At 44.7% G+C, this 15,357-nt stretch overlaps 1 protein-coding gene across 9 annotated transcripts in view; it reads left to right on the top strand.

Annotated features, from left to right (window-relative positions):
- Positions 1–15,357, top strand: part of NIN (ninein) — a 118,501-nt gene that overhangs the window by 29,069 nt on the left and 74,075 nt on the right. For 6 of the 9 annotated variants that reach the window (XM_066344140.1, XM_066344139.1, XM_066344138.1 and 3 more), the window contains 2 exons: positions 8,568–8,657; positions 10,164–10,333. In XM_066344140.1, the coding sequence (XP_066200237.1) occupies positions 8,568–8,657; positions 10,164–10,333 (260 nt within the window). The remainder of the gene's footprint in view (positions 1–8,567; positions 8,658–10,163; positions 10,334–15,357) is intronic. The other 3 variants (XM_066344141.1, XM_066344143.1, XM_066344146.1) reach the window with 1 other exon arrangement.

Genomic DNA, 15,357 nt, shown 5'->3' on the forward strand with positions numbered 1-15,357 from the left:
CCCCACCTTTTTTTCCTTCATGAAAATAACCCTCCCTTAAGTCATAGACCATATATATCATTGTTGAGCTGCAGAGAACTTTGCCTTTTTATTTTCCATGAGCAAATTGAGGCCTGAAGAGAGTCATAGCTTAAATTAAGTCTCACAGATAGTGGCAGGAGAGGAGGCTGACGCTGTACTGCCAAGAGATGTGACTTCAGGAGCCTTTAGTTTAAGGGTGTTAACCCTCAGATGGGTGAGCTGGGGATGACCAAGTGCCCTGTCAGTGCAGCCCGGCCAGAAAGATTCTGACACGTGGCCAGAGGCAGCAGGAGGGAGTGAATGAGAGCAGTTTCCGCCCGATCATTAGTGGCAGAGAGGCCTGTGCCCTCAGCATTATTTGGCTGTTCAGTACCTGATTCATCTTCTACCTAAGGGCTGTGGTATTTTCGTCTTGCGTTTTGAAATCAGTGGACTTGCTAGACTTTATAAGGTGACAGAAAACGTAAGAAGGCCACAGTGCATTGCAGAGCCTTGGAAACTGAATGGGTCATGAATTGATATTTTATAACAACTAAGATTTTTGTATATTAAAAATACCAGATGCTATACCAGATCATAATATAGAAAAGCCATCTTGATACGGTAGAAAGAGCCTTGAGCCAGGAGTTCTGGAACACTGTCTCTGCCCTTCGGTGTGGGGGGCCTTATATGTCCCATCCCTGTGGCCTTTGGTGGTCACTTCCTATGTAAAAGTGCTTGTACTGGAAAATGCTTAAAATACATTCTGCTCCAAGATTTCATTGTGTTGTCTCCTAATATCTAAATGACATTTTCTAATTTTATGAAAAAAAAAACAGCTTTCTGTAACATAAATGGACACTATCAAGTTCTTTTTAAAGATCTTATTTATTGATTTTAAAGTGTGGGGTCGGAGAGCAAGAAGTATCAACTCATAGTTGCATCACTTTAGTTGTTCATTGTTTGCTTGTCGTCTGTGCCTTGACCGGGCAGGCCTAGGGTTTTGAACCGGCGACCTCAGTGCTGAGTTTCAGGTCAACCCTCTCCCCACTGCACCACCACAGGTCCGGCTGAGGCTATCAAGTTTTGCTTCCTTGAAACAAATGCCCAGTACAGGACATGCTTTCATATTCCCCTTAGAAAAGGTAGTGATATATAAATAATACAAAAACCAAGCTATAATAGGATTTGAGAGAAGATGGAACAAAGTCATCGTTTCCATAGTCAGGCTCTGCCGTTTATAACTTCTTTGAGGTACAGCTTCTTTATTTTTAAAATGATAAGGTATGGCCTAGATTGTTTGCAGCATCCTTTTAACTCTTCTACTTATGATTCTAAATATTAGGAGGGAATGTTTTCCTTAAAAAAGCAAGAATAGCCACCGCAACAAAACAGCAATACAATGAGAAATACTGAAATTCAGATAAGAGCAGAAAAAAATGGATTGGGGTTGTAGAGAGTCCTTTGTAAACTCCGAACTGATTACCATTGCCAGTGGCGTTAACTCCCTCCTATCTACATGTGCAATTTAACTTTTAAATTATTTTCCTGGAATAAGTTAGTGACAACAACTTAATTGTTAGTCATGTATTCAGTGTGCTGTGGCCTTGGCTGACAGGGTTTTTCTCATGGGCGCCCTGGCACGGCTGTGAGCGGCCCGGCCTCCACAAGCTGTCTGCATCCGCTCCCCGGAGGTCTCATCCCGTTTGATGCATCTCGCATAGGTGTCTGTTCTGTGTTTGATGTTAGCATAATGCAGGTAGCCTTTTTTTTTCCCCTGATATGGTTAATATAAAATATCTCCTATTTTTTTTATCTGGTGAGGAAAAACTCAGGTTTGGACAAGCCAAATCATTAGAAAAAGAAGACGAGGCATGGTTTTGGTGCAGATGATTGATGTTTTTATAATAAACGTTCCTCATTCCAGGAACCACCGAATTTTCATTGTTTTTCATATATTTTGAAGAAGCTATGACTGTGATAGCAGACACCTTTCATTCAGCAGACCTGATGACCAGACATTGGACTAGATCCTGAGCTGCAATGATTGAAGATTTGTGTTCGCAACTAAGCCCTGATGTGAGGCCCTCCTGTTTTTAGAAGTCACTATACACAGATGGCGCAACAGGCGTGTTTTTGTTGTCCTCTCTTTGGTTGAGTAAGATAAGGAAGAATATAGTCCCCCATTTTCTTGGTATCTATAAGATGCTACCAGTGAGGACCAGAACATTTCTCCATAAATTAAAATAAAGGCCCTGGCCAGTTGGCTCAGTGGTAGAGCATCGGCTTGGCATCTGGATGTCCCAGGTTCAAGTCCTGGCCAGGGCACACAGGAGAAGTGCCCATCTGTTTTTCCACCCTTCCCCCCCTCCTTCCTCTCTGTATCTCTCTTCCCCTCCCGCAGCCAAGGCTCTATTGGAGCAAAGTTGGCCCAGGCACTAAGGACAGCTCCATGGTCTCTGCCTCAGGCACTAGAATGGCTCCAGCCACAATAGATCAACGCCCCAGATGGGCAGAGCATCGCCCCCTGGTGGTCATGCCCGGTGTATCTCTGACGGGTGCATGTGGGAGTCTGTCTGACTGCCTACCCACTTCTCACTTCAGAAAAATACAGAAAAAAAAAAGGCAAAATAAAACCACTACCACTGTCATCACCACCAATAATAATAGTTCATGAGGTCCGGGTGAATAGGAAACACTCATGCCCAATGGTGGTCAGATAAAATGATAGGACCCTCTGGAATTATGTAAAAAAATAGTAGGCACCAAAAACTATAAAAATGCCTTTGGCTAATCAATGCTACTCTCAGATTTTATACTGTAGATATAGTTATGGATCTGCACAGAGGTGTATGGATAGGATAGTCATTTAAAATAGTGAAAAAATATATACCAAACATAAATATTTAACAGTGTATTGGTTAGGCAAACTATAATGTATCTGTTTAATCAAAGACTAAACTATTAAACTGCTGTAGAAAATATTGTTATGATGATTTACTAAGGGTAAAAAGGCAATCTTTAAGAAAATATGGGTGTGTGCAAAAAATGCTCATGTTATTTAAAATTAAATAAATAGGGCTGGTGAGAATTGTAATAATGAAACAGTTTACTCAGAAGTGCTGCTGATGTTGTAAGGTTATTTCAGCTTTAGTGTATGAGAAGGTTCCCAAACCAGGGACAATGATCGTTTTCTACAAGAAGTCTTAGAGAATTGGTGCGTCCCTTTCACATCAGCCCGTTGCTGGAGAGAGAGAAAATGAGGGCAGTGATGAGTTGGAGGCAGTTCCAGTTTCTGAGATGACAGACATGGTAATGGCACTATGCTTTTGCCACTAATCTTACCCACAGCAGAAGGGAGGTTGAGGGCTCTCGTGAGGGACTGTGGGTTGTGGGACTCTCCCTGACTTTGCTGCGCTGGGGCCCCATGTGGGTGCCTCTCCCTCATCGCTTACTGCTCCCAGAAGAAGGCTGGAGAAACAATCAGATCATCATTGTCTACTCAAAAGAGTTTTCTCTTGGCTGATCTTCGGGTGCTGTAGGGCTTAGATGGACCATAGAGTCAGACCAGTCACCCCTGGGGGTTGCCTTCTGGGCACCCTTGTTGGACACTAACCTTCCCCTCAAAAACCTCCCAGTTGTGGGATGCTAACCTTCTCCTCTAAAATCCCCTCCCAGACAAGGCTGTTTTGAGCCACCCCCATTACCTTCGTGTCTGGAAGCAGCTGTGTTCCAGCAAAATGCATTATTGAGACTGATGGAACCAGTATGCTCACATCTAGGCAGGACCTGGAGGCTCAGACTGAGTGTGTGCGTCAGGAGAGAGGCGTAGTTGGGGAGCATTGTGACCTGGGTCTGGAAGCTGCTGCCTTGGAAGGGCTGTGTGCACACAAGTGTGGGGTGGTGACCCCGCCTGCTGAGGACCTCCCTCAGGCAGGGAGCATTCTGGGAGGCAGAGGAACGGTGGGTCATGTCGGAAGGCTTTCCTGATGTCTTTTTTATGTTATTCATTTTCTTTTGGCCTTTCTTTTCCCCTCCCCTTACCTCCCCACCCCTGCCCTCCCCTCCCCTCCATGGGACAGCCCCCACCTCACTTCCTTCCTTTCTCCACCACTCCAACTCACCTCTACCTTCCTCTCCTCTTGTCCCCCACCACTCTTCCTTAACCTCTTGGTCCCTCCCCCATCTGTTCCTCCTGGTCTTCCTCCCCCCTACCCTCCATAGGTCTGGGTCTCTGCCCATCTTCTGTCCCCACCCCCTTTGGTCTCTATCTCAATATGTCTTTCTGTCTCTCTTTGTCCTTCTCCAGCTCTGTCTCAGTCTCTCTCTCTCTCTCTGTATTTTGGTCTCCCCTTTGATGCTTTCTCTTCCCTCTTCTCTCTTGTAGAATCAGGTGTGGGTCTGCACTCTCGCTGTGTAGCACCTGTGTAAGGGCGGGCAGAGTAGGCAAGGAGGTGGCCATGTGCGGTGGGCTGGGTGGTGCTCATTTACTGCACGACCTCCTTTTTCCGGGGAAGCTTCTGGGATGCTTCTCTTCAGGTTTGCCTGTGCTTCATTTTGCCTTCTTATTTTTAAAGACCGTATTTTTCACACCATAAGATATACCTGATCAGAAGACACACCTAGGGTTTTAAGGAGGAAAATAAGAAAAAAAATATTCTGAACGAAATGGTGTGTTAAAATATTTAATAAAATACCGTGTTTTTCGCTCCATAAGGTGCACGGGCATTTTCCCCTCCACTTTGTGTGGTGGGGAGTGCGTATTATGGAGCAAAAAATACAGTAGATTTCGGGACTCCTGAGACTCGGCAGAAATGTAGTTTGGAGAGCCTCAGACTGGCAGTACTCCTGTGCTGAGGTCCTCTGGGGGGAGGTGCAGTCGGGGAATGATTTCCTGGGTCGACTAGGTGGGGCAAGAAGGAAAGCAGAAAGCAGGGCTCTGCACAAGCAGTCCCCAAATAAGAGTATCAGCACCATAAGGCGGGGCTGTCTTCTCTGACCTGAAATGTCCTCAGGTCATTTTTAGAAACAGGGAAATTTCTTCAAAAAATGATAAAACATCCATCTGGTCCCTCAATAGGTACAACATAATGCTTTGCCCGTGGCAGGTGTTCAAGTAGCAATGAGTTAAGTGATTCAGCCTAATACTGGATGGAGTACATCTTTGAAACTCTTCTTTCACTTCCCATGTGTGTGCTATGGGTGCTGCTCCATTCCAGGTAGTGTGCTTGTGCTTTTGCAAAGAGAGCATTGATTGGATAGTGTCTCGGGTAATTATTTCAGCGTCCCCTTGGGTCCTCATTGGTTTGCCTTTGGCCACCAGGAGATAGTATTCCAAGTGGCAGCTCGGCATCCTCTGGCGGCTGTGGTCAGTTCTAGGAGAGAGTACTGCCCAGTTAGAGTGGGGGGAGGGAGTCGGACAGAGATGGGCTGGATGGGTGTCCGTTGTTTTCCCTGCCTGCAGCTGGCTTATTCCCTGAGGGTCTTAATTACCGACCTTGTATTTCAATGTTATTTTATTATTATTATACGTACAAGACCTCTGGTCACAAGTCACACATGTGCATGATGAGCATGGTGATTCATCCTGATTCAGGAAGGTGAATATTATCACAGGTCTGGAATTCCTCTTCTTGGGACAGATGAGGTATAGAGTAAAGAATGTGGTGTCTGAACATCCAGATTTTGTTTTATTTTTATAGTTAAAAGGAATGTTTTTGTTGTTTTGTTTTTTATCTTTTGAGCTCCAATTAGATGTTGTTGTTTTTTCTCACCTGCTCCATAGAGGCTGTTAGTTGCTTCCATGATACTCCAGCAGTCTTTAGGAAATTGAATCAGACCAAGTGTTTGTTTTCTGCAGTAAAGACTACATCATCCAGGCCTGACCTGTGGTGGCGCAGTGGATAAAGCATCGACCTGGAATGCTGAGGTCGCCAGTTCAAAACCCTGGGCTTGCCTGGCCAAGGCACATATGGGAGTTGATGCTTCCTGCTTCTCCCCTGTTCTCGCTCTATCTCTCCCCCTCTCTCTCTCCCCCCTCTCTCTCTAATAAAAATGAATAAATAAAATCTAAAAAAGTAAATTAAAAAAAAAAAAGATGACATTAAAAAAAAAAAAAGACTACATCATCCAAACTAGGTCAGGTGGGACTGCCTCAGGTCACCTTACTGTGCTGTTGATGCCTCTCACAAGAAACTCTCCAGGATGGATGGTGTCCAAGACTCCCCTGGCAGGCTGGGCTTGCCCACTTTCCTTCAGAGCCCATTTTTATTTGTGTGTGGAGTGATGGCAACTAGGAGAAATGGAAAATGACCCAGAAGCTTGACAATCCAGGTAGAATTATGAATATATGTTCAAGGAAATAGAAGACCAGAAACAAGGCACTTCAATTTTGTTTCCCTGACATTTTCCATCTCTCCTTGAAGCTCATGATTGGAGCAGTTACTCAGACTTTTGTTAAAGGAAGCCATGGAGGTAAATTATTGTACTTCATAGTAAATCAAATGTCCATCGATAAAATTGTTCCAGCATGACACCCTGAACTATGTAAGTTACAGGTGGATGCGCTCCTACAGTAAATAAACTGCTGTTTTATGAGTCTTCACTGGGCGTGGTAAGGAAAGGGGTAAGGAATTCTTTCATTTGGATGTGAGAGAGTGTCTTAAAATCCCCAGCAAGGCCGGCTGCTTGGTAGCTGCTGCTGTGGGCTTGTAAGGACCTGATAGAGATCGACCAGGAGACTAGAGTTTTCAGATACTTAACACGGCAATGGCTGTTGGCTGCGTGCTTTTCCCCCGACCTCCTTTTGCTGTCTTTTCTGCCTTCGTATCCTGTCAGGACAGTGATGCTGGTGCTCTCAATAGGAGAGGGATGAGTGCGTGTGCAAGTCTAAGAAGTAATTTTTTAATTGGTGTGATTAGTCTAACTCAGGGGTAGTCATCCTTTTTATACCTACCGCCCACTTTTGTATCTCTGTTAGTAGTAAAATTTTCTAACCGCCCACTGGTTCCACAGTAATGGTGATTTATAAAGTAGGGAAGTAACTTTATAAAATTTATAAGGCAGAGTTACAGCAAGTCAAACCATATAATAATAATTACAGTGTGTCCGTAAAGTCATGGTGCACTTTTGACCGGTCACAGGAATGCAACAAAAGACGATAGAAATTTGAAATCTGCACCAAATAGAAGGAAAACCCTCCCAGTTTCTGTAGGATGATGTGGCAGCATGTGCGCATGTGCAGATGATGATGTAACACCGTGTATACAACAGAGCAGCCCACGGCCATGCCAGTTGAGATGTGGACGGTACAGAGGAAAGTTCAGTGTGTTCTGTGGCTCACTAAATTTGAATCTGTGACCAAAGTACAACGTGAATATCAGCACATTTATAACGAAGCGCCACCACATAGGAATAACGTTACTCGGTGGGATAAGCAGTTGAAGGAAACCGGCAGTTTGGTGGAGAAACCCCGTTCTGGTAGGCCATCAGTCAGTGACAAGTCTGTAGAGGCTATACAGGATAGCTACCTAAGGAGCCCTAAAAAATCTGTGCATGAGCCCACATTGAACTGCACTGAATAGGTATGAAACTGGGAGAGTTTTCCTTTTATTTGGTGCAGATTTCACATTTCTATCGTCTTTTGTTGCTTTCCTGTGACTGTTCAAAAGTGCACCATGACTTTAGGGACACACTGTACTTACCAAGTACTTTATGTCGGATTTTCGCTAAGTTTGGCAGAATAAATCTTTATAAAACAACTTACTATAGTTAAATCTATCTTTTTATTTATACTTTGGTTGCTCCGCTACTGTCCACCATGAAAGCTGGAACTCCCACTAGTGGGCAGTAGGGACCAGGTTGACTACCACTGGGACTCTAACTCTTTACTGGTCACGTGGATAATTTAGGAACTTCAGTATGAGGAAGCCTTACTACCTCATTTAGTTTTTGTGTGTGCTAGTAATATCTTTCTTCCGAAAGATTAAAATTTACTTTGTGATATATGTACCGTCAGCGAAAAATGTTAACTGAAAATTTGCTCAGAATTAGTTACAATAAAATAAATTTAAAACATTTTTTAAGTTCCCGACAATGCAGAAATAAGTAAGTGAACACGTGGACTCAAACCCCACAGGGTCCCTAATTGCTCACAGTCTGTTCCCTTCCATGGCTTAGAGAAGGAGCTGTGTCCGATCTACGGCTGCTCCCTGCTCAGCGTGGGGTATTGAGTGGCAAAGAGCTAAGGAACTGTCTCATCCACAAGTGGGTTTGGGATTAAATTACAGAGGGTTTTTAAATATGGTTGCTTTGTCCCACTACTGTATTCCCTTGGGCAAAAGTGCAGCATGCATTCAGAGCTCCTCTATCCCTCCCCTCCCACCCCCAGGCTGCAACTGTTCTCACACTGGGAAAAGCCCATGTTCCATTTTCTGACATTGTAAGTTTTCCTTTTTATCTTTCCCAAGTCCCCATCATCACTAATGGTGTATCTTGTTGTCTGCCAGTAAAATGTAAGAATATGTCATAAATTAAGGATGGTTCTGCATTGCCTCTTATCTGACTAGCATCTGTGGGTGTCAGCTGCCAACAAGTAGCTCGGGTGTCGGGGCCGATCCTGAATACTTACAAGCTGACACACTCTCTTCTGATAAAAGGTACCTTCAAATATGCATGTGATTTTTTTCAATATAAATTTTGTATGCCTAAATCCTTCCTGTAAGAGAATTGCTCATCCTAATACAATGACTTGGGCTGATAACTTTTTAAAAGCTGGCTATAAATATGCTAGAAATTATAGAACAAGCATAAGTACTTCACTCTGAGCTTTGCCGAGCATTTTCAGGATGCTTCTGACCACATCTGTGAAATCTGAGCTCATACCCGAGGAGGGGCAAGGGCCACTGTCCTTCAGGGCCACTACCAAGTAATGGCGAACCCCTAACATGGTTTCAGTGATGATACAGGAAGGGTTTCATTCTTTTAGTTCTTATCTAAACAGACACCCTCACTTTGTTGATATCTGTGTATACCTCATCTACAAATCTACATGCTTGAGTTCAGGCATATGTTGTTAGGGCTTCATGTATAAACAGAGCACATATTATGTTCTCTAGAGAGACACTGTGTCTGTGTGGATGATAAGAATTAAAGCATTGCTAGTCTTTTGTATGTTAATAGAGTATTTTGTTCTCCTAATTCTGTGCAAGTTGGAAAAAAAAACAACACCCTATATCTAACATGACATTTGCATAGAGTGAAGTATTTATTTTACTGCTTTAAAGCTGGCCATTGTGGAGAAAGATTAATTTGTGGTGGTGGTGGTGGCGGTGAAGGTGGTGGTGATGGTGAAGGTGGTGGAGGTGGTGGTGGTGGAGGTGAATGTTGAACCTGTGACACATCATCATGTCAGTGCTGCAGTCCTTCGTTAAGGTCAAGAGATGACTCTCTTATGCACAATTCTTTTTACTTTGTACAACATTGAAGTTCTCGAAGAAGGAAAAAAACATAATACACCATTTTTTTTCTTAATGCAGTTTCACATTTCCTATTTAATTCCAGAGCGTTTAATTTTATAATGAGCTCTTGATGCCAGGTTTCATGTTATTGATGAGCTGTCTGTCATTAATTGATTTGGATCCACTGTGTCAGTTTCTTTGTCCTGTCGTCCTGCTTCTCTGATAAATCAGAAAGTGGGCTGGTTAACCAAAGAGCCACTCAGGTACGCGAGGGGTGTGTTTCGGACTAAGTGGTGTGAATCCTAACTTTACAGAGCTGATACTGTGTTTGTTTTGTCATGGTTTTTCCAAGACTACCTCCAGTTTGCCTCTTTGTTAGTATGCTGGTGCCCTCTCCCTGTCCTGCCAAACACCACCTTCATAAACAGAATGAACAGGAGCCCGAAGCCCGGGCTCAGTCCTGCCGGCCTTGCTTCCCTCCCATCCGACGCAGGGATGTGCTCAGGCACCGTCAGTCATTTGGAATTAGAAGCTGTCCTCTGCATCTGACCTGGTGGCTCCCACACACCCACATCCAGCACAGCTGGCAAATGGTGGTGGTTTATTTTGGGGCTGGTATAAGAGGCTGCGTCTGACGGCTGCGAGTGTCAGCTTAAAGCTGAGATTGTCATGTAATGTGGCCTCAACTCTTGTCTCCTTGCCCAGACTGCTCACTAGAAGCCCAACCCAAATATGTCAGAGGTGGGAAGCGTTATGGACGAAGGTCCTTACCAGAGTTTCAAGAATCTGTGGAGGAGTTTGCAGAGGTGACAGTGATTGAGCCCCTCGATGAAGAAGCAAGCCCTTCCCACATCCCGGCCAGTGACCACAATGAGGTAAGGACTCAGACAGCCACATCCACCGGAACCGCCGGTGTGGATATCCACGGATCGCGTTGCTGTGGTTCGGAGACAGGACACCGGAGGGAGTTCGTGGCTTTTCTCAGTTACCGGCTACTTGCTCATCTTATTCCTTGCCTTTTGGATACATATGGCTAACTCTTCTATTGTTTGAATGTTTTCATCTGTTTCAACTATGGGAGAGCTGACATTTCTGTGCATGCTTTATGTTTATACATTTTTGGATTCGGTTATTTTCAGATTATCTGGTGTCTGCCACTTCTAGTTTTTTTTGGAAATAGCTTTCTCCTCCAGGACCCTGTCATTTTTAGTTGTGTAAAAAGCTAACAATCCCACCCCCAAACTATAAAACAGCATTCCTGACAGGTGGAAGATGAAAGCAGTATGTCTGGGCCCTCAGAGCTGGCATCTTCTCCTGTGTGATGGGCTACAGCAGATGTAAAAGTTGGTTCTTGTCACAGCATTCAGCAGTTGCCACGGCTCTATTCCTGTACCATGGTGCCGGGCGCGCCGGGCTTTCCGGCAATCATGCTCATCTGCCTCCCTCATCGCCTTTTTTTTTTTTACAGGGACAGAGAGAGAGAGAGTCAGAGAGAGGGATAGATAGGGACAGACAGACAGGAACAGAGAGAGATGAGAAGCATCAATCATCAGTTTCTCGTTGCGACACCTTAGTTGCTCATTGATTGCTTTCTCATAAGTACCTTGACCACAGGCCTTCAGCAAACCAAGTGACCCCTTATTCAAGCCAGTGACCTTGGGTCCAAGCTGGTGAGCTTTTTGCTCAAGCCAGATGAGCCCACGCTCAAGCTGGCAACCTCGGGGTCTTGAACTTGGGTCCTCCGCATCCCAGTTCGACGCTCTATCCACTGCGCCACCACCTGGTCAGGCATCGCCCTTCTTTTTGTTTTACACGTCACAATGAACCAATAAAGGAGCAGTAACATTTTCTTGATTTTTTTTCTTAATAGCGTGCTATTTATAGAACATGATTGAAAATGCCTTGCTGAGCAAGCTCTAAATATTTCTTGCACATCCTAGCTTAGCCTGGGGATGCCAATATTTCAGATACTAACATAAGCTGGAAAAAAGACAAAGTGTCTCAACTTTCTGAAAGTAGTCTATAGATCAATTGTTGGTTGATTGAAGGTATGTATGTGCATGCTTGTGTGTGTGCTTGCATGTGCATGTGTGTGAATATGTTCATTTCTGTCTAACATCCATGTTCAGCTTACTACAATATGCAGGAAGCTTAGTCCAATAGTGTCCCCAGCAATCAGATATCTAGTATCCTCAGCTTTCCAGAATACCCACAAACCCAAAGGTAACAAAAGAGCCCATAGGCTGATCAGAAATGAAACTGGCCACAAGTACTGAATTTTAGAAGACACATGACTGGTCTGCCAATCAAAAGTTTGCACCTTTTTTTTTTTTTTTTTTTTTGCATTTTTCTGAAGCTGGAAACAGGGAGAGACAGTCAGACAGACTCCCGCATGCGCCCGACCGGGATCCACCCGGCACGCCCACCAGGGGGCGACGCTCTGCCCACCAGGAGGCGATGCTCTGCCCATCCTGGGCGTCGCCATGTTGCGACCAGAGCCACTCTAGCGCCTGAGGCAGAGGCCACAGAGCCATCCCCAGCGCCCGGGCCATCTTTGCTCCAATGGAGCCTCGGCTGCAGGAGGGGAAGAGAGAGACAGAGAGGATGGCGTGGCAGAGGGGTGGAGAAGCAAATGGGCGCTTTTTTAAAAAAACAAGCACTACTGCCTGACCTGTGGTGGTGCACTGGATAAAGCATCAACCTGGAACGCTGAGGTCCCTGTTTAGAAACCCCCGGCATGCTTGGTCAAGACATATATGAGAAGCAACTGCTATGAGTAGATGCTTCCTGTTCCTCCCCCCCCTTCTCTCTCTCTCCAAAAAAAACCCACAAAAAAACAAGCAATACCTGTTCTTACCCCCGAAGTGAAGGAGCAGTATCAAAAATGTGAGCCAGAAGAGAGGGAAAAGGTAGCCAGGAAAGAGACAGAGAAACCACAAAAATGCTACAAGAGTGTGGGTGAGAAGTGACAGCTGAGAACAGAGAAAGCCATGAGAACCGAGACAGTGCTACCTAGAACATCAGCACCGGGGGCAGGTCGGTCCGAGGCAGAGGCCACTTCTGTTTTGGTTCAGTCTGTTTCCAACCCTTTCCTGGGTCCCTTTGAAAATTTAGATAGGGCTTCTCCCCCAATAAAACACATACCATATGCCCCCATGTATAAGACGCTCCCATGTATAAGACGCACCTTAATTTTGGGGGCCTGAAATTTGAAAAACAAAAAGTATTACATAAAGTTATTGAACTCAAGTTTTATTCATCATAAACTTCATACAACTCCTCCTCACTGTCAAAACTCCCATCCATTAGCTTGTCCTCATCTGTGTCTGATAATGAATCACTGTCTTCATATACTGCCTCGTCCTCAGTTCCATCTACGGCATTTGAAGTACCACAACCACTGTGTAATACACCCAGTTTTTAGACCCCAAATTTTTTGGGGGGAAAATGGTACGTCTTATACATGGGGAAATACGGTATATTCACATGCACAAGAGTTTTGCATATACATTTTCAGGGAGCAAGTGATTGCATACTTTTGGCATTGCAGTGTTTGTAATATTTAGCTTGCCGTTAGGAAGGGTATCATTGTATTACACAAAGTATGTTTAACAACCCTGAGTAGTATGGAATGTCTCTGAGATGCTTCCTTATGAAGAAAAAATGGTTAAAACATGTCTCAACACTTAACGAGGTAAGCTTTTGTTATTTGGAGAACAATTTCAAGTCTGCTATCTTCCTTCGCCGGCTATGTTTAGTACCCAAGGCATTCTTATTTGGTGCTAAGAAATTAAGTGATTCCTTATTTTTCTTCAGCTTGTTTCTGGTTGCCACCTGGGGATCCCCAGAGAGTTAGGGCAGAGCTGATTCTGTTGCTGGCAGCGTATTTCTTACAGCTTCGTTTTATCTCGTCTGCTGACTTCCAGTGAGATTTACTGTTTAAAAAAGTAAGACTCTGGTTTCATGTATAAGTAAAGAGAAGAGTTGAGGCCTGAGTCTGGGTAGAATCTTGCTTCTTGTGTCTTAATAAAAAAGAGTATGTTGGGAGAAGCATTTCACCCCTCATGTACTGGAACTTTTCTAACTCCTCCAGAACCCTGTAGATAGGCCCTTTTGATGGTAAATATAGCAACTTTTGTGTTCACCTCCCCACCATCTACAGAACAGCTAATAGAGGCCCAGAGAGGATTATTCCTCTTATTGCCTTGTTCCCCAAGGACTTCTCCTGACTCGACTCTCACAGTCTGTTATATCCCACCCCGGAAAGCCTAGAAGAGTGCTGGGGCTTTCCGGGGTGGGATACAACAAACTATGAAAGTCTTTTTAAATTGCTGAATATAGATGCAAAGCAAAGCTCATCTAGCTGCTTTCTTGCTTAAAAATGAAGCTGAATTGAGCCTGTCAGTTTTCAAATCGATTCATCACTTTAAAAAAAATTAATAGGCTGCACATGTGACATTTTTGATGTTCCTGTTGGCGGTAAGAAAGGCCAGTCCCAGTTTTGTGCAGTAACCATGGTTGTAGGTCACCATGGTTACATACTGTCTGGTGGCATATAGTTTCACCAGTGTGTTATGTCAGTCTTATTGCGAACTGTTGGGTCAAGATAGCAGTCTTATTTCCTGGCCCATTTTCATAGTTGCTTCAATTTAGGGCCACTCAGTTGGCCAGCAGAAGTTCATGCTCTGGGCACCATGGGCTTGTACTGGAAATACTCACGTCTCTTTGACAGAGCTGTTTAGGTCTCCTCGGAGTGCTGGGTCATCTTTCCTATGCTAGGATAGCCCTCAAATGGGGACTCTGGAGACGAAAAGAGTTCTCAATGACCTGTGGGATTTATTTATTCTTAATTTATAAAGAATTCAGAATCTGTCAGGAGTTCTTTATTGTACTGTTGACTTCTTTTTTCTCCCTTTTGGTTGCCTGAGGCCCTTTGGTCTCCTGCCTGGTGTTAAGAATTTATTCCTTGGTTGAGTTTTTGTTTTTGTTTTTTATCAGTGGCTCCTCCTTCATCTCAGTGCCACTGGGTATTACTGAAGGAGCGAGTGGAGCTGGGTATCCCCCGGCGTGAATATTTCATAGGGAGCAGTCAGATGGAGAGCTGGAGACAGGCATTCTCGGTTTTGATCGTGGGTTTCCTTTGACTCCTGGATCCCGCTCAGGGAAGGTGGGGTTCAAGCTTGCCTTGGGGCTACAGTTTCTCCTGCTCTCAGACAAGCCTGGTTTTTCCTCGATTGACTTTAGAGTTTTTTGATGAAGACAAAAGGACCTGTCCCGGTAGTCAGAAGTTAAATGGAAGAGAAGTCGGGCTGTTGCTACCCAAGAAGGGACTAATTTTAGCTGTAGGGTGAATCAGGTAATTACTTTATTTATCTGAGGAATTGGGGAGGGGTGGGCAATGGAATGGAATAGTGTCACAAGCACCTATAAAAGCTGTCTCCGTGGTGTCTTGCTTCCTTCTAGGGACTCATCCTGTAGGGATTTGTTAGCAAGTCTGCCCCCTCCTTCTCTCTAAGGTTACTCCACCATAGGAGAGTTGCTTTAGATTTCACAGTTTGTTCTGAGGCTCCTGAGTTAATGGTTCAACATTTTTTTTTTTGCATCTTTCATTGGAAGGCTTTCTTCCATACATAAAACAACAGCCCTGGCCGGTTGGCTCAGCGGTAGAGCGTCAGCCTGACGTGCGGGGGACCCGGGTTCGATTCCTGGCCAGGGCACATAGGAGAAGCGCCCATTTGCTTCTCCACCCCTACCCCCTCCTTTCTCTCTGTCTCTCTCTTCCCCTCCATTGGAGCAAAGATGGCCCGGGCGCTGGGGATGGCTCCTTGGCCTCTGCCCCAGGCGCTAGAGTGGCTCTGGTCGTGGCAGAGTGACGCCCCGGAGGGGCAGAGCATCGCCC

The sequence above is a fragment of the Saccopteryx leptura genome, chromosome 6 (assembly GCF_036850995.1).
Source record: "Saccopteryx leptura isolate mSacLep1 chromosome 6, mSacLep1_pri_phased_curated, whole genome shotgun sequence".
Taxonomy (NCBI): Eukaryota; Metazoa; Chordata; class Mammalia; order Chiroptera; family Emballonuridae; genus Saccopteryx; species Saccopteryx leptura.